We start from the raw sequence: 25,676 nt of genomic DNA on the forward strand, positions 1-25,676 counted from the left end.
GATGAACTATTGCTTTTTTTGAATATGTTTATTTTGTACATAGCACGCTAATAGGTGAAGTGAAAGTACAATTGAATAAAGTCTGTTGCTGGGAAATGTTGTCGAGTTGAATTAATAGGTTGTACATGACAATGTGCTGCGTGTTTTTACCAGTAAATGCATTGTACTTGTACAGTGGAAGTATATTTGTGCAGCTAAATGAGGTACTTATTGTGTTTCTGTGCTATTTCTTTCATTTTCTGATACACTTCACAGGGGGACAATGGCATGTTTAAAATTGCCGCACTCTTATTAGTTATGCAAAAATAATGTTGCTTAAAACCTGAAAACTTGAAATGATATTCAGAAAGGGCTTTTTTCCCTAAAACGGATCAATATATGTTATAGTTTAGTAGTAGTTTTCTGGCTTACTTTTAGTCAATATAATATCTGCAGTCCATTTTTAATGCTACTATTTAACATTTATCATTTTTAATATAATTATACCAATAAATGCATACAATGTATGAATTTAAAATAAACCATATCATAATGATAATAATAATGGCCCTTAAAATGTGGTTATATAACCACATAAATAATATAAAGAAGCACAGTGGAAGTATTTGCATTTTTTGAACTGGTATGCAGATATTGCAGAATGCATGTTAACCTGTTTTTTTTTAAAAGTAACATTTATTAATTAATTTATTGATTATTTTATTTATTTGCCATAGTGTGTGTTTGTAAAATCCGAAGCAGGTAGAAAATGGTAAATGTATGTCTTTTTGTGTGTGTGTGTGTGTGTTTATTCCACCCCTAGAGGCAATTTAACGTACGTCCACATGACGCACAGTGGGACACACGTTTACGTCAGGGCGTCATAGCGCGACACCTCCCCCTCCTCCCCCCACAGTCTAGCTGGGAAGAAAAAAAAACTTTTTTGTATCGGAGGAATCAACAGCCGCCATCTTGACGCGGCTCAGAATCGGGATTTCGGGGGGAGCATTAATTTTAAAAACCGACTGGAGCTACCCAGACCGGACTCAAACGGCTCTTTTTGCGTAGAAAATCGAGGCGTTAGTTCTTCCGATGAGATTTAATGCCAACATGTGAGGGTTACATGGGTTTCATCGTCTCGAAAGCCCACTGTATATTTGATTTCCCTTTTAGAGAGCGCCGCTTCTCGCCGTATCTCCGTCCCGAGACGCTGTATTTACCGGGAGACAGCGACGAGAAAAATAATTCGCCTCATAGAAAATATTTTTTGAATTTTGATCTTTTTATTTAAGCCAAAATTAGATTTTATGGCCGCTTGTTTCGACTGCGAAAAAAATGATTCTGTACATACCTGAAACCGGCTATCTGCGGAGAGAGGGATTTGCTTACGCTCTGTATAATATTTTATGATTGATTTTTATTTATTTTTCTCCAAGTGAAATATTTTTTGGACGTTATTATTGATGATAATTATGTGGGTGTTGGGTGTTGGATTATCATGGGGTGATCTTCGGCGGCGAAGCGTGGCGCTGTTGCCTTTCTTTTGAAATTCTTTTTCTCCAGGCAGCATTTCGCCAGTCTGCCAGTCAAGAGAAGAAAAAAACTGTTAAATTGCTCCTTTACGTGTAACATTTGGAGAAGTTACCAGTTATTAACCAACCAGAAGCCGACGACTGGGACTGAGCCTGCTGTTATTTTTCTGCATCGCCATCCATTCATAGTATTTGGCGACCAGGATGGCTGACAATCTGCTGGAAGTCGGACCCCCTACTGCAAAGCGACCCAAGCTTAATTCACCTCTCTCAGGATCAGATGGCCCAGGTAAGATCGGGACACTGTTTTATATGTGACAATTAGACAGAGATAACGATTAACAACAATGCATAGTATAATACTATCTTGCTGCATACACCCACCTAAAGGATGCTAAAGTAACTTCAGCAGGCTGTGGAAATATCACAGGAGAAACTGTGGTTCAAGTTGCTATTGGAGTGTTTTGACTTAATTTACAGTCATTTGACTAATACTATAAACAGCAATTAGTCTTTTAAAAGTGCAAACTCACTGCATTTCCATCAGATGAGGATTGCAGTTGCTACAGGCAGAGTTTGCTGCCAACTTTTCCAGTGTTGCAGCTTAAAAGTTAACTTTAAAACCCATAAGTGTGCTTGTTTTTTTTTTATAACCTAAAGGACTCACAGCTGGACGTCTACAGAAGTGCTTTCTTGATACACAAATTATAAATCTGAATGGACAAAAATATTCTTAACATATTTTCAAGTTCAATTTCTTCCAACATGATAGATACGCAGATGAAATTGGTGCCTCTGTATGTGATGATTTGGGTTATGCTCTTGCTCATTGACACTTTGACAACCTTTTCAGAGTCCTGATGGCACAAACACTTGAACCTGTGTGGTTTGATGGCATCATAGGCAGCCTGCCACTGAAGCATCAGCTTTTTTTAGTCACTCAGCCAAATGAAAAGTTACATTTTGGACTCTGCATTCATTAAAATGCTTCTGCTGCCTGTTTCTCATAGTGGCATTTAAATATATGTATAACATAATGTAGTCCTAAGCTAGGATCAACCTGCTGCTATGGCTGGGCAGAGTATTAGAAAGGAGCCGTAGGGTCTGGGTCTTATATCACCAGTCCAACCTGCAGAGCCACTTTGCTCACTGGAAGAGTCAGATTATTAAAAAGACAGTGACAATATTTCAAAAAGTTTTGCATTTTATAAACATGGCACAGTGTGTAGTGACTTTATAGTGCCACCCCTTGGCATTAATATCAGAAGTTTGATCTGTTGTTATCATCCTCCCATCTGCATTTAGTTGATGTGATGAGTTCAGCATATAAAGATTTGCCTTTGTCTGTCAGGCTTGTTCTCCTCATGATTGAAAATATAATTAATTTCAACAGTAAATTATTTGAAAGAAATGTTTGTGCATATAATTATTCTTACCGCTTGTATGAAAGAATCTGTTCTATAGAATCTAAAGTTAGTAAAAGTTACAGTACAGTTGTGTTTGGGGAAGACCTCAGCTGCAATCGCAAGCCTCAACTTTAAATGAGTGATTTCCTCAGTGTTGCATCACTGACAGACACATGAGTTGAGAGATGTCTGAGCCCAAGAGTGAATAGAACAGGCAACGGTCTTGGTAGATACAATGAGAAGTGGGCATGTTGATGCCATAGCTTGTAGTGCAGCTGCCTTACACTCTCGCTTCTGTGTTGCTTTCCACTGATTCATTGATATTGTAGATGTATCTAAGTGCATGTAGTCCTGCTATCACTATAAGAAAAAGGCATCATTATGAATGAGGGTGCTCCTGCATGCTTTAGCCAAGCTCCAATCCTCACCTAAACCAAACAGCATCTGGCACAGACGGTCTCCTGCTGTGTTCTTTATTTGAGAAAGGGCAGCTCCGGACAATTTTTGGACCCTTTTCTCCAGACTTTGTTTATTTATTGGTATGTTGCTACAATACTTGTCATGTTTGTGAAAACTCTCATTCACCCAGGTGATGTGATTTCCAAGGATTTAAACAAATAGCTTTTTCTGTCTTCAAATTTAATGATCACATAAAGTTGTTCAAAGTAACCTGTGCCACTAATGCAATGATAGTGGCTTTGAGGTGTGTGCTGATAACAAGCAGGTTGTCTTTTTCTCTGTTAAGCTTTACACAATATTTATTTTTCTGCCTTTGTCACTTTTTTTGAACTGTGTTGCTGGCATACTCGAAAGTTTTAGCCTTATTTACATTTTTTGTATTCTGCATCCCAACATTTTTGGAATCAAGGTTGTAATCAGGATTTGTAATTAATATTATGTTTGAAATGGTTTTATGCATGGTACTTGCACTGGCAACACCAGGCAACCTGCAGGAGGAAACCACTTCTTAGTTCTCATTTTATGGAAAGTACATGTAGACTGGTGATAGTCCTTTCTTGGAGTCTTTCGGTGGCTGCATTATCAAGCAGGCTGACAGTCCTCGGTCTTCAGACCCTGTGGCTCATCTTTGGCTGGGCTTTAAAGCCGACTGACACTGGGTATCCTCCCCCACTGCTGCCAGAAGCCCTTTCTGTCTCAGTTGACATGCACTCAGACACATGCCTTCAGTAAGGCATAGCTGTGGACCTGCCGTCTTTGAAGTCCCTGGAAGTATACTCAAGGGATGCAGATAATTGATGAAATCTGTGTTGAGCAAAACAATGAATGATCTTTTTTTATTTTATTACATTATATATTTTTTGCTCAAACAGTAAATTTATAGGAAATATTTTTTAAAATTGGTTTCAAATTTCAAGATTTTCTGCGTAACTTTTTATCTTTTTTTTACAAAATCAAGTATTTGAATTCAATAAATTGATTGGTATTCACATGTCAACATTATTTCAGTAAATATTTGAATTCAAAATTCAGTTCGAGCCAATATTTAAATCATTATTTTAATTCTAAGCTCAATGTACCATAATTTATTTGGTTTTCTGAAACATATTTATAATTGGCATCTTATTTCTGTTATTGCTAGTATCACAGATAGCAAAGATGTCTCCTTTTGCCACATCCAGCCTGCTGTGCACGAACCGACTGACGCTCACAGGCACAGATTAGCAGTCTATGATGTTTATGTTAATATGTGACAGTTTTTTATGGTGCTTAAGTGTCATGTCAGTATGTGTTTGTGCCTTTGGCCACAGGCCAGTGTCAGGCTTGTTTTCATTTGTATGGTTGAATGGGAGTGTCAGCACCATGGGCGAGCAGCCGCTCATATCTTATTGCTCACCTAGCGGGCTTTCTTTCTCCTCTGTCTGGCCTGTGTGCAGGATTACCAACCACTGATTAATCATTATAAAGCAACATTAGAATTAGTATATGTTTAAAAGTACAGAGCAATATACTTTTCACAAGCCTGGTAAAGCGTTGGCAGACGATACTCTAGATCAGCTGGGTAATGTCTCAGCTGAGGTGGAACTGATTAAGACCAATGGTAGGTGGCACTGGATGGCAACCAGCTATCCTCATCTTAGTTCAAGACACATCCATGGGATGCTAATATCCTCTGGTGCAAAACTTTAAAAGTTTTCATTTATTTAGATCTCACGTCTGCCTTCCAGAGATGAATTTTCATCTTCTCAGATTGTTTGTCCGTCTCCAAATTTTTTTGGTCATTTTCTCAGGATGGTTGGTGGTTTTCATAAAGACGTGGCTGCAAATGACTGCAGCCCCAGTCCTCCATATGTTGTGTGCCACTAATTTTGTACATCTTGAAGTCATCAAAGTTCTTCCAATAAAACACCATATTAAAAGTTTTACAATTTTGCTGCCAATCAAGTGTGTGGAAAAAAGCAGGGACACGTTTTCCTCGCTTTAAAAATACGTTTTCTTAAACTTTGACCACATATGTTGAATTTGTTAGTGCTTAGAAGTTGTAATGTATTTTGTTGAATAACACTGACTGTAAAAGTCTGGAAAAGTTTTGTAATTTGTGAAAATAAACTGGTACACTTAGCCCAAAAGGATCCGTGATCAAGGATGTTTGGTTCACATGAGCAATGTATTTATTTTCTTAAAGAGTCACTGTATATAGAAAAACACAGACTTAACATTGTCTAAATACAAGTGTTGAATTCGGTATAGGTCAAACAACTGTTTGTTTTTGTAGGGAAAGCTAACACCCACAGCTTGGCATGTCGGTAGTTGTGATGTGAAGTATTTTGTTGTGTGTTTGTTGAAGTCCTAGCTGATTTTGCTGCATGTATTTTGGCACTGTGTCATATAAATCTGTCGGTTTTGCACTGCTGTGATCGCCTTGTGTCTTTGCTCAATCTGTCACAGGAGTGAGAGGGGGCATACTGTTTCCATTTCTTCTGCTTCTAGCAGGGAAGCAACATTCTGCTGGACAGCCTTTAATTATGTTCCAGACACAAGAGTCTAATTGAAGATTTTAATGTGACTTCTGAAATTCTTTGGGTAAATTACAGCCAGTAGCATGGTGTCCTACACAGGTGAGAATAGTCTCACTCGACTATTGGGATTCTCTGATTTGTTGGAGGCTTTCGTTGTCACTACTTAGCATGTGACTGTCTGCTACTGGATCATAATATCATAATTTGAACCTTTTGATAAAAGCCACCATTCAGTGTCATCAAGCTTTTGGCATTACAGATTTGTTTGTTCTCAGTCTTAGTTGCTGAACAAGCAGGTGTTTACTCTCAGCTATGCACCATCCAGGTCTTGTGCTGTAATATGACATGTTTCTTTTACCTTAAGCACAGCTCAAATGTTTCATGTTAAGCCTGAGGCTGTAATATTTAATCTTTTGTTAATTGCCGTCGTGTTTCATTTCGAAACTGGCTGGATTTCTCTCCAGCCTCAACAACCCAGTGGCTCCAGACATTAAGCTAGGCGTGTGCGTGGGTGGGTCTGTTGTGCTTGTTGAAATGTTTATTGGCTGATATAGATACTCACGTGAAGGACCTTGGCACAGACGCGTGATGTTTGGACCGTAATCTGTGTGTACATGCTAACTTTTGTCCTGCACAGCCACAAGAATGCAATAATAGATAATAATAGATACGAGTGGTAATGCAACTTTGGCGCTAACTGAACTGTAGAGGTACCTGAGCCAGACCATACAGTGACAGCAATCATACCACATAGGTGTATGTATGTGTATAATGACACATACAAACATGTGCTTCTACTCTACTGATTTGTTAAATACCAGCCTGAAGGCAGGGGTTCTCAACCTTTTGCAAGCTAGGCCCCCCCAAAGCTGGTTCAATGCAGTTGAACCAGTGGTTATGTGCAACCCACTTAACCGCCCAACGTTAAGTTAATGTGAGACCTGAGCCTGCTTTGCCTTGCAATCCTTTATTCTTGGCACAGTGTTTGATAAACATAGCCTCAAATCATCCTCGATTTGTGCAGGATGCAGTATAACAATGTGTGTGCATGTGCGCATGCATGAGTGTGGCTATGTTGAGAGACTATAGTTTCAGGGGCTAATCAGAGTTGGGACTTGGACATGATCTTTAATACACAATTAAGATTTTTGCAGGCAATGCAGATTTTATTTTATGACTTTATGGTAGAGTGTGCGTGTGCGTATGTGTTAATCATGGCGTAGTTGTGTTGCAGTATGGTGAAAAATGTAGAGCAGTTAACAGCAGCCTTGCAGATAAAAAATAACTGGTTAGGGCTGAGATGGGATAGTCTTTAAAAAGACTTGGGTTTTTAAAGTAAATACATTAATAGTGAGAGATGACACAAGCGAGTTTGGCAAAGGAAGTAGAGTAAATGGCGATACCACGCATGTGCGGACGCTTATAGTAGCACCAACATCACGTCGCAGGTTTAAAATACTACTCGTGTTTTAATTGGTAGATTTGAAATGAAACTGTGTGGTGATGTGTTTTTGTGTTTTGTTTTTTAGATCTCGTGTCACTGTTTGACCTGGAAAATGACCTTCCAGATGAGCTCATCCCCAATGGAGACTTGGCAATGGGAATGTCCTCTAATGGTGGCCCAGGCGGTGGAGGTCCTGGTCTCAACTCAATCGTTCCTGATGCTGCAGCCAAGCACAAACAGCTGTCGGAGCTGCTGCGACCAGGAAGCTCCTCCATCTTGGGAGGTGGAATCAACTCTGCCAGCCCCCAACAAGGAGGCATGGTGGGAAGCCAGCTAGGTGCTGTGCTGGGTAAAAGCCCACTAGGACAGGGTTCTCCTAATCATCAGTCTCCTCAGGCCCATAAAGGAGGTGCTTCAGTTGGACAAGGTAATGGGAATACAGGCATGGGCTTCAACCAGGCCATGATGAACAGTGGACAGGGCCATGGTGTCATGGGCCAGGCAGGACAAGTGATGAATGGAGCAATGGGACCAGCAGGCCGAGGGAGACCTGGGCCTGGCATGCAGTACCAAGGCATGCAAGGGACACAAGTGGGTGCTGGACCTGGTGTTGGAGGCAGCGCCCTGGCAGAGACACTCACCCAAGGAGGGCCACAGATGGGTGCACACAATGTGATGAATGCCCAGCAAGCTGGAAACATGAATAAGGTAAGGTGAACATTCCAATTAATTAGTCCCACTAGGAAACATTTATTTACTCAGTGCTTCAGAATGTTTTGTCTGAGCTATAGGAGCTTATTCTCTCTCACCGTGTATTGATCTGTTCTTCTTCCTGGGTCAGTTGAAATGGTTGAATCTGCACTCAGGTGCATCAGTCTGTCTTGGGCGGTCTTGGCCAAAGAGAGAGTTTCACAGTCAGTTAATGCTGATGTGTATATTACTGCATTCCTTTGCTTCACTAATCTGTGAATGAGCCCCAGACATACAAAAGCAATGAGACTTGTTGACTGAGTCATGGTACACAGTGATGATAGGTTTGTGAATGAATGAATGATCATTTCCATGTTGGGCTGCTGGTGGCTGTATTTCTATGACAATATCTTGCCTGTCACAGACTTTGAAGTGCTCAATGTGCGATAATGTTTCTCAATCGCATATGAGTTTCAGGGCTTTGTGGTTTGACAGGAAACCAATGTTAAACCAGCAGGCTAGTTCTCACTAGATTATTTCAGCAGACATCACCACATGAAACATGCCCCTGTTTTCCCATATAGACACCTTCCTGCCTGATCGGTGTTGTCAGATCACATTGGTAAAAGTCACTGCTTTGTTTGAGCCTGTTTAAAAATAATGTTACATCACATTGAGATGCTCTGATGAAACCTCAGAAAATGAAATAGAGTTAAAGGAAGACTCAGATTTAGACCAGCTTGAGAGTACTATGTATGTGTTAGCTTGTGGTCAGAAGAAAACACCAGAATCAGGCTCATGTCATATTTACCTTAGCTGCCATCAGAGAATCAGGCTGCCGCACTCTGATATGTTGGCTTTTCTGTTTAGAAGAGGAGTAATATTTAGTACTGTTTTCAGCATAATTGCGAAAGTAATAACATATTAATGAACAAATGGTAACACACATTTGGAAGGTTTCTGTTTCTAATACTTATATGCACAACTAGGGTATTATCATATAATCTAGAAACTGATGTGTGAGCAATCCTTGAGATGAATTTACTGAAAGACGTATACCACAACAGGGAAGTTACTATGTCCATGAATTGTAAAGTACCTTCTATTACTGTCAAAAGCCATGTTAGTGAGTCTTTTGTCCAAGGGCTGTTAAAGGGCTCCTATTAGTAGTTGTGTGATTATTTGGTGTTCCTTCTTACTGACCAAGTACAGAGTAGAACTCACAGTTGTGTTGTCATTTTTTTGACCATAGCCTTAAAAAATAATTGCTGCACAGTTTGATGAATGTGTTTTTGTTCAAGATCACTGTGAGAAAATTATGTAAGCAATACATCAGCATAAATGAGAAAAGTGAAACTAAAAAGATCCCATCCACATTAGGGAAGTATATTCCAATCTGCTGAAAGTTTGCTAATCTGAGTGTAAGATAAAGAAAAGGAAAAAGAAACTAGTTCATACTAACAGAAGTGGAAACACTGGGAGCTTACCATTGCAGCGGTGATGTTCTCTGGCCTGGTGACTGGCCTCTGCCATGAGCACAGCGCACCGAGAGGAAGAACCCATATGCGAGAGGAGGCTGAATGTGTGAATGAGAGAGTGGCAGTAGGCAAGCATCTGTGTGTTTCTGCACAGGCTGGGGGGGAGGGGCGGGCAGCAGTGCAGTGCTCTGCTCAGCTGTTGTGCAAGCTGGTCTCTCTCTCTCTCTCTCTCTCTCTCTCTCTCTCTTAAAGCAGGCTGCTGCTTTGGTCACCACAAGGAGGTAAAGCAAAGGCAGCACATGGATTCATGCTGAGTGTCAGAGATGGGAATAAATGACTTTAACAAGAATGCGTAGTGTTTCAGTTTCAAGACATCATAGGGATTACAGAGTTCCAAAGCAGTTTTTTGCATGCAGGGCAGATGCAGCTGCTAAACAACTCTACAACAGCTCATATCGAAAAGTATGCAAGGTGAATCTCTGTGGCACTTTTTCTGATCAAAATACACCAAAACATCATTAATGACCGAAATGAAGACGAAAGACATTAGTGCTAAGCTTTTTTTAAGAGAGAGAGAGAAAGATTTGATCGCAACACATAGTTTTTTTATATTATTGATAAATCTGCACTTGAGCATTTGACAGGCTTATTCTGCTTTTGCAAGCTTTTGGTGGCAAGAGCAAGTCTGTAAGTGAGAAGGCCAACTGGTTTGCCCATCGTTGGATGAACCTCCAAGGTGGCCTGGGGCAACCTTTTGCTATTTGCAGAGAAAAAAAAAGATGAACTTACTGTGATGGTATGTTGCAAGTCTTGTAACCATTCCCTGCCCGTATATGCCTTCTGTAGATGACGATGTCAGGAGCACCGTTTGCCCAACAGTATGGTCAGGCTGGAGTGCAGCAGATGGGGGCCACGGGGGTCAATGCCCAACAACTTCAGAACAAGACGGCTCTTTCCAACAACCTGCCCCAGTTCCCTGCCGAGCTGAAGGGAGCTGGTAGTGTGCCAAACATGGTAAGTGTCAGTGTGATCTTTAAACAATCTGTATCCATAATATCAACATGTTGCACCCAGCAGCAAAAGATGCCATGTAATAAAATACATTAAAATATATTTTCTAAGGTGAATTATGGGAAACACTGGCTGTCCACTTGAGTTTTATGTAATGTGTTGAGCACAGAGTAGATTCTTTCGTTCACAAAGTGAACAGAGCTTGGTGCCATGCAAATCTGTTTGAGGAGCAGCAAATGAAGTCAGTCAAAAGCTTTAGAGAATGTCAGCTCCCTGGGAATTAGTATGTATATTGTTGTATTTTGAGTAACACCTCTCGTCACACTAGAAAATAAGAGTAACATCTGTAAATTTGCACCATTACAGTCCCAGATGCAGCAGCAGGTAGCGTCAATGGGCATGGTCCCTAATGCTGGTGGCGTATCAGGAGGCCCGACGGCCGACCCCGAGAAGCGAAAACTCATTCAGCAGCAGCTGGTCCTGCTGCTCCATGCACACAAGTGCCAACGGCGGGAACAGGCTAACGGGGAAGTGAGGGCCTGCACTCTGCCCCACTGCCGCACCATGAAGAACGTACTCAACCACATGACACACTGCCAGGCGGGCAAGTTCTGCGAGGGTGAGTGAAAATGATGCAAACACTGGAGAAAAAGCCAGCTTGAGGGTGTTCACTTGTGCACCGACCACAAGGTGTTAATAGAAATTGAATGTGCTAACTGATGCTTTATTGTGAGTGAAGTGTCACCATTTAACCTTTTATCTTGTTATCATCTTATCTCAATAGCTGAATAATTAAAAAAGGTTAGATTTGAAGTGGGTATGCTAACTGTGCCATCTGTGTTGTGAGCAACACTAACAGGCTGTTCGGTTTACATGCTACATGAAAACACAGTTGTGAAGGTGTCGATGTTTTTTTTTTTCTTTCTTTTAGACGGCAACACGCATCTGTTGCCTTCTTGGAGGTATTCATGTAGAAGCAACTAGTTTCTATCAAACTGCACCTGGCATGACGTGCAAAGTGTTCCAGCTAGTTTTAGTTATATTACAGAGAGGGTAGAGAGAAAGAGAAACTTTGCTCCATTGTTAAAACAAACATGAATTTAATTGTTTTAAAACCTCTGTCATGATGCTGCATTTCATCATCAACCCTGGTAAACAGCAGCTTCCCTCTTCCAGCTATGAGCAGTAAGGAGGTCACCAGAGGTTTACGAACTTCAAACTGTAAGACTTATTCACTGACCGTCCATGCAAGGATGAGTTATTGGTTTCACAGCAGGCATACAAATTGCTTTTCCATTTATTTTACTGTATTTTTTTCCCCTTCAGGGCCACTAGCTTTTTGTACTGGCTTTTATTGTGGTATATAAATTAATTCATAGTCTTCTAGTCTTTTTTTAATTTTGTGTGTCATGAATTACATGTCACCACACCTCACCCTGTGATTCTAAACATTTTCCTCTAGTTGCCCACTGTGCATCATCCAGACAGATCATCTCTCATTGGAAGAACTGTACACGGCACGACTGTCCGGTCTGCCTGCCTTTGAAGAATGCAAGTGACAAGAGGAATCAGCAGCGTGAGTACTCATCTCATGCATTCATAAAATAAAAAGAAGCATCCTGCATGGTTTTGGATTTAAAAACCTAAAGCAGTCAGCAAGCCTCAAGTGTGTGTGTGTGAACAGTATGAAGTGGTGCCACCTGCAGGCTGTTTTCCTGCTATATCTCTGTGCTGGCTCGCTGACTGGGAGAGCGCAGACAGCGAGAGGATTCCTCTAGAAAGGCTGGGCCTTGTAATGTGACACCCATGGGAGGGGCTCCGTTGCTCTGCTATGTGTGGGGGCAGGGTCTTGGAACAGCGTGCTCTGTAATTGGTTAAATGGCCCTATGACAGATTTAAATCCCCCACAGAGGCAGCATGCTCCCTGTCAGCAAGCAACACAGCAGGGAGCTGCATGGGGATGTTAGATGGAGGCTTTAAAGAACTTCTTTAAAACCTCCATCTAACATCCCCTTTGTCCTCACACAAAATAAAACTGCTGCAATATGTTTTTTTTAATGAATATACTGTTAGGAATGTATGTTTAATAATTTACACATAATATAAATAAAAAGATTTAATATTACCAAATCACTTATTTTTTTAATCTTCTCTCCTGCAGCTATGCTAAGTTCCCCTGGTGCTAGCCTGCAGAATGCCATCAACACAGTTGGACCTGGCCAGCCCAGTGCCACAGCCATTAACAGTGGTGCCACTCACATTGACCCCAGCTCCATGCAGAGGGCCTATGCAGCCCTGGGCCTGCCCTATGGGAACCAGTCTCCCGGACAGGGCCAGGGTGCAGCTCAACAAAACCCCCAGGGCCCTCAGCACCAGCAGCTGCGGAATATGAACCAACTAGGTATGAATAAAAAAATAAAATAAATAAAACTTCACTGCTTTTTTAGATGTCTGTGTGTAAATGCTACCAGCACTTTAAAAGCATCCTAATTGATTATGTGTGTTTATCAGGCACTAATCAGATGAACCAGATGGCAGGAGGCATGAGTACCCCCTCAGACCAGACTGGCATGCACTCTGACTCCTCCCTACCCTCCACCCTGAACAAGTGAGCCTTCTTTTCTTTCTCTTCTTCTTTAAGCCAGGCCTTTGCTGCCAAGTCGTCCTATTTTTACTGCACGTCTCAATAAATATAATGCATGCAAATTTGTGTCTGTCTTGCAGTCAGCTGTTGCCTGATGGGTCAGTATTAGGAGGCATGGGAAACTTGCCTGCTGCTGCACCCCTTTCTGCTTCAGGGGTAAGGAAGACCTGGCATGAACATGTCACTCAGGACCTGCGCACCCACCTGGTGCACAAATTGTAAGTCCAACAATGAAGCTCTTATCTTTATAGATGGACAGATTCTGTGGTGGTGCGTCAGGTGATTTAAGTATTTTCTTTCCTCAGAGTACAAGCCATATTCCCCACCCCAGACCCTGCAGCCCTGAAGGACCGGCGAATGGAGAACTTAGTGGCATATGCACGCAAGGTTGAGGGTGACATGTATGAGTCAGCAAACAGCAGGGTAACTACATAAAACACCCACTTCTGTTTTTATTACTGCACTATTATTTTTGTTATTTTCAAACCCAGTGCCCTTTCATTGTGACCTCAGTGATTTTGAACTAGAATTTCTGCCATTTTTGCCTCTTCTTGGCAAATCAACTTTATTCATAGTGAAACATTTTTCTTCCTCTCCGTAGGATGAGTACTACCACTTCCTGGCAGAAAAAATCTACAAGATCCAGAAGGAACTGGAGGAGAAAAGGCGCTCTCGTCTCCAGAAACAGCCTGGCATGGTGGGCCCTGCTGGATCTCAGCAGACGGGTATGGTTCAACCCAATACCATGGGACCTGCACAGGCCATTCGACCTCCAAGTGAGTGATATATAAACGCTGGGTGTCAGTTTTCAGTTGAAGCCTGAGTAGTTTTAATATTTCTGTATCTAAGAGCAACGTTAAAGGCACACTCTCTTTTCTCAGATGGACCTGCATCCATGCCGAACATGCCAAATCAGATAATGAACCGTATGCAGGTGCCCCAAGGTCTGTGTTCACTCTCTACTTGCCAAACATGAATTTTTACATAAACTGGTTTAGTTTTTGTCAGTTTTTTTTGTTCCAACCACATGGCACCATGATGTTGTTGAGCTGCTTTAATTCCTCCACCAGCCCATTGGAGCATGGAATATTGAATTTATCCTAAAAAGGTATATATATGTATATCTGTCCACCCTTAGGAATCAATCAGTATAACACAATGGCAATGCAGAATGCACAGATGTCTCAGGCACCCATGGGAGCTAGAACTCCTTCCCCGATGAACCATCCACAGCAGATGAACATGAGCTCCGTGCCAGCGGTATTGACTTTTCTTCTAGATTTTTAACTTGTTTTTCGATGTTTGTGTCTTCTTCTACTACTATTTTTTTCATTTACTACATTCCATTTAGATACAGATTATTTTTCTGGCAATAATTTGGTTGCTTCCATCTTTCCACTTTACAGATGGGCATGTCTCCATCAAGGATGACTCCAACTCAAACCATGATGAGTGCCCACGCTAATAACATGCCATCTCAGCCAGCCAGTCAAGGCCAATTCCTGCCACAGGGCCAGTTTCCAGTGCCTGCAGGTGGAGCTATGAATGTGAATATGGGCTTGGGATCAGCCATGTCACAGGCTGCTGTCGCACAGGTGAGGCGACGTGCCACGGTGAAACTTTGCCCCTATGCACGCTTTTTTCTAAAGTGTAGTCTTGTGTGTGTCAGAATGGCGCCTGCTATTCAAAACATGTGCGCTAATAGTGGTACCCTCTTTGTTCCAGCAGCCTCAAAATTCTAACCTCCCTCTGAATGCACTGGGCTCCCTTGGCTCCCAGCTGCCCTGCGGCCCTACAGCTCAGCCCACCCTGGGTACCACCCCTCCACCCAATGCCTCTGCCAATCTGCAGCAGCAGCACCTTGCTTCCACGCAGGCCCAGGTGCCACCACAGCCATCCACCCCTGCCTCCGTAGGGGGGCCCTCTTCCACCCCAACCCACATACCCAGTAGCCTCCCTGGTCCCCCCTCAGCCATGAGCACACCACCTGACCCCTCCCACCCACTCACACCCCTGCAACCCCAAACAGAACCTTCCAGCCAGATGCAGCAACCCACCTCAGTGCAAGCACAGCACCCCAGCACACCGGTGAGAATGTAGTTCTTACAGAAACGCTGTTGCAGCTTGCTTATGCCCTTAGCAGCTTCCATTAAGCATGTGAATGAATGTTTAACCAGAAAATGCCTTTTTTGGACTCACAGCTTAGTGTGTTTTTCTGAATCATAGTTAGTGTATTTCTTTATCAATTATCATTCCTACATTGATTAGCTTTGTGATCTCTTATGTCCCTCAAAGATGTCCCAGGCAGCAGCAAGTATAGATAACAGAGTGCCTACCCCAGGCTCTGTGGCTGAGCTGAGCTCCCAGCAGGCCCTACCTGACATGTGCAGCACTGAAGCCAAACCTGAAGTAAAGGATGAAGAAGAGCACACCAGTTCTGGGAAGAAGCAAACTGATATAAAAGTGGAGGTTTGTACTTCATATTGTATGGAAATGCAGTAAACAGTAGTTCTCAGATCAGACTGGAAAGCATTTGCTGTTTGAGTTCACCACAACCAGTTCTGATGGGAAAAAAAAGTTAATGTCACCACCTTGTAAATAATGATTGTGTTTATTCAAACCAAACCTTCTCTGGTGAAGAAGGAGGAACCAGATGCAGCAGAACCAAAGCAGGAACCAATGGAAACTGAGGAGAAAAAGCCAGAGGTGAAGGCAGAACCCAAAGAAGAGGAGGAAAGTGGAGCTAACAGTACATCGACCACTTCCACACCTCAGAACCGCAAAAAAAGTATGAACATAATTCTCATTTGGACATTTCTGCGTATAGTTATATGGACAGAAAATCCTTGGTGGCTAGTGTTTCCACCTTCAGCATAGTTTAGGCAGAAGCTCTACTGTCCACTGTCAGACTTGCAAATCACTTCGCTAGATTCCTGAGTATGACTAAGCCTATTCTGTAACCCTCCACTTCTGAGCCATTCCTTTTTTTAAGTGCAAGATAATAATCCTGTTTCAAAAGTCCAGTTCTGCGTTAACTTTTTGAAGCAGTGATGTCACATCACCATCAAGAACTTGTTAATATGATGCTGAATTTAAAAGTGTGTCTCCTGTAAGAAAAGTTGTTAGATGGCATGTATTCACACATGTTGTTTTTTTTCAGTTTTCAAGCCAGAGGAACTGAGACAAGCCCTAATGCCTACACTCGAGGCCCTCTACCGGCAAGACCCAGAGTCCCTGCCCTTTAGACAACCTGTAGATCCCATGCTCTTGGGTATCCCTGTGAGTGTCCACAGTTATGTACATGTATAAATTTATGGCAGTTTTACAAAACTTGCAGATTCATTTATACATGTTTTTACCCGCTTCTGCTTCTATAGGATTACTTTGACATAGTGAAGAATCCTATTGACCTGTCCACCATCAAGCGTAAGCTGGACACAGGCCAGTACCAGGAGCCTTGGCAGTATGTGGACGATGTGTGGCTTATGTTCAACAACGCCTGGCTGTACAACCGTAAAACATCCCGTGTCTACAAGTACTGCACCAAGCTGGCAGAGGTGTTTGAAGCAGAGATCGATCCTGTCATGCAGGCTCTGGGCTACTGCTGTGGGAGGAAGGTGAGACGATAGAGAGTGATCAGAGAACACAAACTAAGGCAAAACCCACACTGATTTGATTTTTGGAAACATTGCTAAATAAGGTTTAGTTTTGATGGCTATTTATTTAAATTTTTGGATGTGCTGCTGATTTGGAGCCAGGTTGTGAAGAACCTGTACATGGTTAAATTATTTCATCATTCCAGCTGTGGTTCTTAAGAATTGTTATAAGTATTGTTAGTATGGATGAAGATTACTTCTGCTAAAATGACTTAAGACACTTTTACGTTGATTTTATTATACTAATATGACTGTCAACTCAACATGAGGTACAAACTTGATTTTTTTTTTCTTCCCCCCATAGTACGAGTTCTCACCCCAGACACTGTGTTGCTATGGCAAACAGTTGTGCACTATCTCCAGGGATGGTACCTACTACAGCTACCAGAACAGGTAAAAGTGCATGCTGTGTATACTACATTGATGGTTAGGGACGGGTAATGACACACAAACACAGCGCATCCACAGTGCTCTTAATTCACATGAGTAGGACCAGGCAAATAAAGTGCACAAGCAGCACTTGTATAATTGATCCCTATGTTGTCTTCGCACATTTGGTTTTTTTACCAGAATACCAGCACCTAAGCACCCCCTGCTGTACACAATGTGCTACTACATCTTCACTTCATTCCAATACAGTCATCACAGATAGTGCTGAATGATGCGGTGGTTTAGCAACTTTGAAGTGAGAAAAACATGTTTCTGAGAATGTAGTAGACTTCTTAGAATGATATATTTGATTTCACATTTAGACAGGTCCTATGGATTAAAATCCTCTTCATGTTACACTTTCTCCTTAAAAAAAAAGTGCACGTTTGTTTTTACATCCTCCCTCTGTTTTATCTGTTTCCCCTGACATAATCATCATCCATTCACCAGCTCATAATGCATGTTGCTGTCATAAATGTCTCAATGAGTTTTTCCATTTTCCGGCATGAGGTTGGTGAACAGTCATTCGACTTTTGATAACATAGCATTTAGTTTCCCTCTTTTTTTGTTCCAGTTTGAATGAGAGTGGCTGGATCATGACCATTTCAGTTGTGACTAACCTGTACCTCTGCCTGTGTGTGTGTCCTTCTGTCTGTCCGCTGCCCATGCTCCGTCCTCGGTTGTTGCCATGTGCTCCGTTCACTCTTCATTCTGCCACCTGTACCGCCGGTTTGCCTGTGCTGCTACTGTGTGTGCTGGCTGCAGTTCACCCAAATATGGCCTTATTGCCGACAGGTATCACTTCTGTGAGAAGTGCTTCAATGAGATCCAGGGCAACAGTGTGACCCTGGGGGATGATCCGGCACAGCCACAGACGTAAGTTTCAAGGTCTTGGTGTCCTGATGACCATCTTTGAGACTACCAGGCTGTTTCCCAGTCTGGACTTTATTCTGTGGAAGGGGATTCTAGTCAGAGGAGCCAAAATGAACTTGCTTGTCTCTTTTTTGTGCAGAATGATATCAAAAGATCAGTTTGAAAAGAAGAAAAATGACATGTTAGACGCAGAACCGTGAGTACAACCTGCATAGTAGTTTCGAATTGTTTTGTATTGTATGATGGCAGTGAAGCTACTTTACTGCTTATTAAAAAACACAGACAAAAAACACACGTTTGTGTTTGTAGGTTTGTTGAATGTAAAGACTGCGGACGAAAGATGCATCAGATCTGTGTGCTGCACTACGACGTCATTTGGCCAACGGGGTAAGTCTTGCTCTGCCATTAAAGTCTGCACAAACCTCACAGAATTTGTTTATTTGCCGAATTATTGTGGTTTGACACTAAACTGTCTGATTGTTCCAGCTTTATCTGTGAAAACTGTCTAAAGAAGTCTGGCAAAACAAGAAAGGAAAACAAGTTTTCAGCCAAAAGTAAGTTACATAAAACAGTTGAAGTTAGTTATTGACAGTTTTTTGTGTTTAATCATGTAAAGGTCTCAGGGTTTAACCCTGCTGTATGTGATTAGACAAGTTTTTACTGTCTCTCTACTGGTCTACTGTACTCGGAAAATTTCCAAAACATTTGGTATAAATAAAAAATATAATTTAATATCTAATTTACTGATTTTGATTGCGCTTTTGTCTGTAAAGGGTTGCAGTCTACAAAGCTGGGGTCATATATTGAGGACAGAGTGAACAAGTACTTGAAAAGGCAAAACCACCCAGAGGCCGGTGAGGTGTTTGTGCGAGTGGTGGCCAGCTCTGACAAAAATGTGGAGATTAAGCCTGGCATGAAGTCTAGGTAAGTGTTCCCACCTACTTTTTCCACATTTTTAGTCAAGATAGCCAGGGACATGATGACTAATCTTGCAGATCATCTCAAAGTACAAATTGATTTTGTGTTTGACATGCCATACCACATAACGCCACTGATACTCTGATTTAAAAAGAAAAAAAAAAAAAAATGAATACATGTGAGATCTTCATGTTCCACAGAGACGTTTTGGGGTGACTCAATTAGTCAGCATTGTATGTTATACTAAAGTGTGACTGCATATGAAGCATCAGCCAATGAACTACCGTATTTTCCGGACTTTTTTTTATCCTTTGGCTGGGTATGCGTCTTATCTATGAAAAAATATACAGTTAGTTAGCCTTGTGTCCCGACGTCCCATTACAAATATAATGGTAGCTGTTCTGTCCCTCTCCTGATGGTTCTTTTCCACCTCCAGCTTGTCCACACTTTGCATTCCGAGCATAGGTGACGTGCACGTTCATGGAACGTGTGTTTGCAGCTGAGCCGATAGGCCGACAGGTCGCTAATTCCACACAGCTATAGCGCACAGTAGTCTGCCTTTTACGCATTTACAGGATGTTTATAGGAATTTCTGTGCGGTGAAGCTAATCATTTCTCTGCGTGAGAACTTGTTGAAATGCGTGTGTCTCACTCTGTCCTGCAGCCGCACCACTTAAGTTAAGAGGAATTCAAGAGGCAACGTTACGCTAAAAACTTAGTGATTTACGCTGGAGCGCTGGTGCGACTTATCTATGGTTTTTTTCTTCTTCATTACGCATTTTTTGGCTGATGAGATTTATACTCCAGTGCGACCTATAGTCTGGAAAATACGGTAATCATACAGGCTACATCCTTCCTACATCCAAATAGCTGTTTAGCTGCATGTGATTGGACATGTATTTTTACTGTCTGCTTCCAGACTTCAAACCGGACCAGGGTGTTGGCTTATAATAGAAAATTTTCAAAACATTTGATTTGAGATATCAGCCATACATTTGCTTAACCTTACTTCATAACTTTATTGTTGGAATTTCCAGATTCTTTGTCTCTCTCTGAACGCTGATGATTTTTTAGAATGCAGTTTATTGTTAAAACGAGTAACATGAACAGATCAAGTAGATGTTTCACCATCATTAAAACACCATTCAACATGCTTTCCTTTTCCTACAGGTTTGTAGACTCAGGCGAGATGGTGGAGAGCTTCCCTTACAGAACCAAAGCACTTTTTGCATTTGAGGAAATAGACGGTGTCGATGTTTGTTTCTTTGGTATGCATGTCCAGGAGTATGGCTCAGAGTGCCCCTTTCCAAATACCAGGTAAAACTACAGCATGCAAAATAACTCTTGTTGCCAAATCTTCTTGGTTTATTTTTTCGACGTTAGAGATTAATTTGTTTCATCTTTGCTTTTCAGACGGGTTTACATATCATACCTCGATAGTATTCACTTCTTCAAACCACGTTTGCTAAGGACTGCAGTGTACCATGAGATTTTGATAGGCTACATAGAGTATGTGAAGAAACTTGGGTGAGTAGAAATTGATTCAATACAATACAATGTAGTATTTAACACCATTTAAGCTATGTGTTAGGAGGCCAGCTCATTGTCCCCTAGTTAAAACCGATAAACAGAAAGGATACAGCACCTTCGGTGGCTACTCAAACTAAAACGGCAAACGTTGCAATTGCTAAGTAGCTGTCAATTTCTTTTCTTCCTGAACAGGTATGTGACAGGTCACATCTGGGCCTGCCCACCCAGTGAAGGAGATGACTACATTTTCCACTGCCACCCTCCAGATCAGAAGATCCCCAAACCTAAAAGGCTCCAAGAGTGGTACAGAAAAATGCTGGACAAGGCTTTTGCGGAGAGGATCATCCATGACTACAAGGTAGGAAAAGGATTACCATGGGGTGCTGTGTTTTTGAAGCCTTCCTTAGTTACAAGTGAAATGTTTTAAAACTGTGGAAGTTCTCAGTCACATATCAGAGGTGTGTCGTCCTCTCATCCACACATTGAAATTGTGATGTAATGTTATTACCAGTAGAGACTTTCTTGTGCTATTACCTGATAGGAGTCTTGTATTTGTGTTCAGGACATTTTCAAGCAGGCAACAGAAGACCGGCTCACTAGTGCCAATGAGCTGCCATACTTTGAGGGTGACTTCTGGCCTAATGTACTTGAGGAGAGCATCAAGGAGCTGGAGCAGGAGGAGGAGGAAAGGAAGAAGGAGGAGAACACAGCCTCCTCTGAGATGACAGAGGTGAGTCAAATGGATTTGTGGATTTACTATGGTTTTTTAAATAAAGTAAATGATCTTGTTTTGTCTAAATCGGCAACCTGGTGCCAAGGTTTCTGTCACGTCAGATGTTATCATCTTCAAGACCTCATTCTATAAAAGCTTTCAGCAGCTACTCTGGCACTGTATAACCACCCATCTTAATTGCATAATCTCATCTTGTCTGTTGTGTAATCTCTGCTTGTCTGAATGTCAATGTCCGTGTATTGCTAGGGAGCCCACGCTGACAGCAAGAATGCCAAAAAGAAGAATAACAAGAAGACCAACAAGAACAAGAGCAGTGTCAGCCGAGCCAATAAGAAAAAGCCTGGGATGCCAAATGTAGCCAATGATCTGTCCCAGAAGCTCTATGCCACGCTGGAGAAGCATAAGGAGGTGGGGAAGCTCTACAGACTGTAACAGATTATTGCACATCATTCCCCCATAACTAAATGCCATTCCATTCATTGTTTACATTATTTATTTCATACTTTGTGGGTGTCACAATAATTCCAGAACAGCTTCTTTCTCTCAATGCAACTTGGCTGTCTAAACACTTGCATCTCAAGTTGAAAAATCTTGAGACATGAGATGGATTGAGAGTCGGGAACTTGTTACAACACTGTTTGACAACTAACAGACATCCCTCCCCTTCCTTTCTGCTGGCAGGTATTTTTTGTCATCCACCTCCATGCTGGGCCAGTCATTAACACCTTGCCACCCATCATGGACCCTGATCCTCTGCTGACCTCTGACCTGATGGATGGACGTGATGCCTTTCTGACTTTAGCCAGAGACAAGCACTGGGAGTTCAGCTCACTGAGAAGGTGCAAATGGAGTACAATGTGCATGCTGGTGGAGCTGCACAACCAGGGCCAGGACCGCTTTGTGTATACTTGCAATGAGTGCAAGCACCATGTGGAGACTCGCTGGCATTGCACTGTTTGTGAGGTAAGACTTAATAGGACATTTGCTTACATGTTTTGTACTCTTCATCTGAATCTGCAAGCTCAAAGCTTGATATGGTCTTCTTTTCTGTTATTAGGACTACGACCTATGCATTAACTGCTACAACACTAAGGGCCATGGGCACCAGATGGTGAAGTGGGGTCTGGGTCTAGACGATGACAGCAACAGCCAGGGTGGAGAGGCCTCGAAGAGCCCTCAAGAGAGTCGCCGTCTTAGCATCCAGCGCTGCATCCAGTCTCTAGTCCACGCCTGCCAATGCCGCAATGCCAACTGCTCTCTGCCTTCATGCCAGAAGATGAAGAGGGTGGTTCAGCATACCAAAGGCTGCAAGCGCAAAACCAATGGTGGCTGTCCTGTGTGCAAGCAGCTCATCGCTTTGTGCTGCTATCATGCCAAGCACTGTCAGGAGAATAAGTGTCCTGTTCCCTTCTGTCTCAACATCAAGCACAAACTTCGTCAGCAGCAACTGCAGCACAGGCTCCAGCAGGCTCAAATGATGCGCCGCAGAATGGCCACCATGGCTGGACGGGGTATGCCCATGCCATCGCCACCTACCTCAGCTGCCCCCGAAACCCCAAATTCTGTCCAGCAGCCTAACACACCCCAGACTCCCCAGCCAATGCCCAACCAGCCCCAACAACAGCAACCACCAAACCCTGCCGGTATGGCCCAAGGCTTTCCCAATAATGGCTGCAACAGTCAGCCCCCAACACCAGTGCCACAAGGTAAACCAGGGCCTCAGTCATCTCCTCTTCATCAGCAGCAGTCTCCTATGCCTAACATGCCCCACCAACAGCAGCCTCAGCCTCCACAGCAGCAGCAGCAGCAACAGCAGCCACTGCTGGCGGCCCTGAAAGTTGCCAGGCAGATTGAAATGGTAGCAAAGGCTAAGCAGCAGCAGAATTATGGCATGAATGGGATGCCCATGAACCATCCACGCATGATGGGGCCCATGCAGGGCCAGATGTCGATGATGCAGGGGCCTCGGGGCCCCCAGGTGATGCAGGCTATGCAGCAGGGCCAGTGGGGTCCAGGGATGCAGAATCCCATGCAGAATCCCCAGGGTCATCAACATCAACAGGTCCCTCCTCAACAAGGCCCCATGCCCCCTCAGCAGGCTCAGGGAACCCCAATGCCTCAGCAGGGCCAGCTCATGCAGAGGCCCATTATGCCCCAGCAACAAGGTCTCCAAATGCCTGGGGTCATGCCTCCCCAGGGTCCCACACAGCAGGGTATGTCACCACAGCAACAAAACATGCCCAGGGGCATGCCTGGCAACATTGCTCCGAACGCCCTGCAGGATTTACTGCGCACACTTAAATCTCCCAGCTCACCGCAGCAGCAACAGCAAGTCCTGAGCATCCTAAAATCTAACCCCCATCTCATGGCTGCCTTCATTAAACAGAGGACAGCCAAATACCAGGCTAACCAGCCGCCGCAGCAGCAGCAGCAGCAGGCTCAGCAGCAGAACCCCCAAGCCATGCTGGGTCCACAGGCAGGAATGCAAGTCATGGCAGCCATGGCAAACCAGGTGCAGAGGCCTGGGATGGCACCTCAACAGCAGCCTCCACAGCAGGCAGGGCCCCAGGGCATGGTGCCCATGGGGCCTCAAGGTCAGATGATGAATGCTGCCCAAAATGGCAATCCTCAATTGTATCGCAGACAGCAGCTGCTCAGGATTCAGCAGATGCAGCAGCAGGCACAACAGCAGCAGCAGGGGGGCTTGCCTCAAGGCCATGGCCAGTTCCCCCAGCAGCAGCCGGGGCCAGCAAGCTACTCTCAGCTCCGTATGCAGGCTCAAATGGCTATGCAAGGAGGTGGAGGGCCTATGGGACAACTTCCACCCACTAACCAAATGGGCCAACCTGCCATGGGCATGGATGGGCCCCAGAACCTCCTCCAGCAGCGCATTCTTCAGCAGCAACAGCAGCAGATGATGAAGCAGCAGATGGGCTCTCCAGCACAGGCAAACTCGATGAGTCCACAGCCTCACATGCTCCAAGGCCAAGGCCAGGGAGGAGCTCACTTACCTGGTCAGACAATGGCAAACACCCTGGGAAACCAAGTACGCTCTCCAGCACCAGTGCAGTCACCCCGTCCACCTTCACAGCAGCCCCCTCATTCCAGTCCCTCCCCACGGATACAACCCCAGCCATCTCCCCAGCATGGTGCTCTCCACTCCAGCTCTCCCCACCCCAGCCTTGGAGGTCCCATGTCAGGCCCCATGGATCAGGGGCACATGGGAACACCAGAGCAGAGTGCCATGCTCCCGCAACTTAACACACCAAACCGAGGGGGGTTAAGTAATGACATGGGTATGGTGGGTGACACAACAGGGGACACGCTAGAGAAATTTGTTGAAGGATTGTAGCATTTTGAGACATAGGGAAGGCCTTGTTCCTTTTTCAGCTGAGAAATTTTTGTAAGTGCTGATGTAAAAGAAATACAACCAAGTCTTACAAGGCCTACGGACTGTGAACTTTCCTTAAACCAAGGACTACTTTTTCGTACAACAGAGTGATTTAATAATTGCTGTTGAAAAGAACACAACAAAGACACAAAGAATATATTTTTGGTTCAGACCAGCCTTGCAAGAATTTGCCCTGGTCTTTGTGTTGTTTTAAGTTGTTTTTCATTTGTTATGCTCTGGTATTGACTTTTTTAAAAAAGAAAAAACTTCTCAAAACAAAAAATATTTCATTTTATTATTCCTTTTTTTTATTTTGTACCTTTGCAAATTAATATCTTATTTGTGTTGAGAAGACTGTAAAATTATTTGTCTGGGAATTTTTTGCCAGGTTTCACTTCTTGCTCAGTTTCTCTGTGCTTGGCTAATTTATTCTAATATGCCATTTTTCAAAAGGACTGCCTTTAGGAAAGCCTTAATTTCTTTCCTGTTTGCAGGGTCTAAAGGAGATTAACGTATTTGTATAGATCTAGGAATTATTGCACACACCCAAACACGACATGCAGGTGTAAAGAGAAGCCTGCGTTGAAGCTTGTTCATGTTCACAGGTGCCGGAATGTTTCTTTTTTACTGGCCTGGGCCCAGTGTTTGTCTTGCAGATGTTCAAAAGTTGCTTTGTCTCTCCTTCAGTCTAAATAAATTCTCATTATGTACTGAACCTCTTTTGCCTGTGGTGGGAAATTAACTTGTTTGACTGCTGATTTGTGCTCAGAGAGAGTTTTGTGCATCATTTTCTCTCGATTTAACTTGAATTGATGATGAACCATTCTGTAATGTAATCATGCAGCTGGACAGTACTGTAAATATGCAGAAAATATGAATGAATTCACTGTACAAACTGGTTCAAATGGTTCATTTCGTACTTATATACCATATTGTTAAATAAACCTGTGTGCCACAGACTCTCCTTCAAATTCTTTTGTTTGG

General features: G+C 43.1%; 1 protein-coding gene and 1 long non-coding RNA gene across 6 annotated transcripts; one reads left to right on the top strand and one right to left on the bottom strand.

Annotated features, from left to right (window-relative positions):
- The first annotated feature begins 940 nt into the window (after nucleotides 1-940).
- On the top strand, nucleotides 941-25,651 carry crebbpb (CREB binding lysine acetyltransferase b). Of its 5 annotated transcripts, none has more exons than XM_028411983.1 (31): nucleotides 941-1,800; nucleotides 7,425-8,047; nucleotides 10,354-10,521; nucleotides 10,885-11,137; nucleotides 11,981-12,094; nucleotides 12,680-12,919; nucleotides 13,030-13,126; nucleotides 13,243-13,380; nucleotides 13,468-13,585; nucleotides 13,764-13,938; nucleotides 14,044-14,106; nucleotides 14,301-14,422; nucleotides 14,569-14,757; nucleotides 14,888-15,250; nucleotides 15,458-15,631; nucleotides 15,803-15,950; nucleotides 16,323-16,441; nucleotides 16,540-16,779; nucleotides 17,123-17,211; nucleotides 18,013-18,123; nucleotides 18,260-18,316; nucleotides 18,430-18,507; nucleotides 18,607-18,674; nucleotides 18,894-19,044; nucleotides 20,209-20,355; nucleotides 20,452-20,565; nucleotides 20,761-20,926; nucleotides 21,131-21,298; nucleotides 21,548-21,709; nucleotides 21,983-22,264; nucleotides 22,359-25,651. In XM_028411983.1, the coding sequence occupies exons 1-31, from the start codon at nucleotides 1,716-1,718 to the stop codon at nucleotides 24,651-24,653; spliced, it is 7,317 nt and encodes a 2,438-aa protein (XP_028267784.1). In that variant the 5' UTR covers nucleotides 941-1,715; the 3' UTR covers nucleotides 24,654-25,651. The 5 variants fall into 5 exon arrangements, with proteins under 5 accessions (XP_028267784.1, XP_028267787.1, XP_028267786.1 ...); XM_028411986.1 differs by having other exon boundaries at nucleotides 18,043-18,123; XM_028411985.1 differs by having other exon boundaries at nucleotides 15,806-15,950.
- Nucleotides 7,928-9,622, bottom strand: LOC114439815 (uncharacterized). The gene is made up of 4 exons (XR_003671092.1): nucleotides 9,517-9,622; nucleotides 8,841-8,891; nucleotides 8,149-8,229; nucleotides 7,928-8,030 (listed from the first exon to the last, which is right to left on the bottom strand). It is a non-coding gene; the product is annotated as an uncharacterized LOC114439815 (long non-coding RNA).
- Nucleotides 25,652-25,676: the final 25 nt, after the last annotated feature.

This window comes from Parambassis ranga, chromosome 8 (genome assembly GCF_900634625.1).
Source record: "Parambassis ranga chromosome 8, fParRan2.1, whole genome shotgun sequence".
Lineage (NCBI taxonomy): Eukaryota > Metazoa > Chordata > Actinopteri > Ambassidae > Parambassis > Parambassis ranga.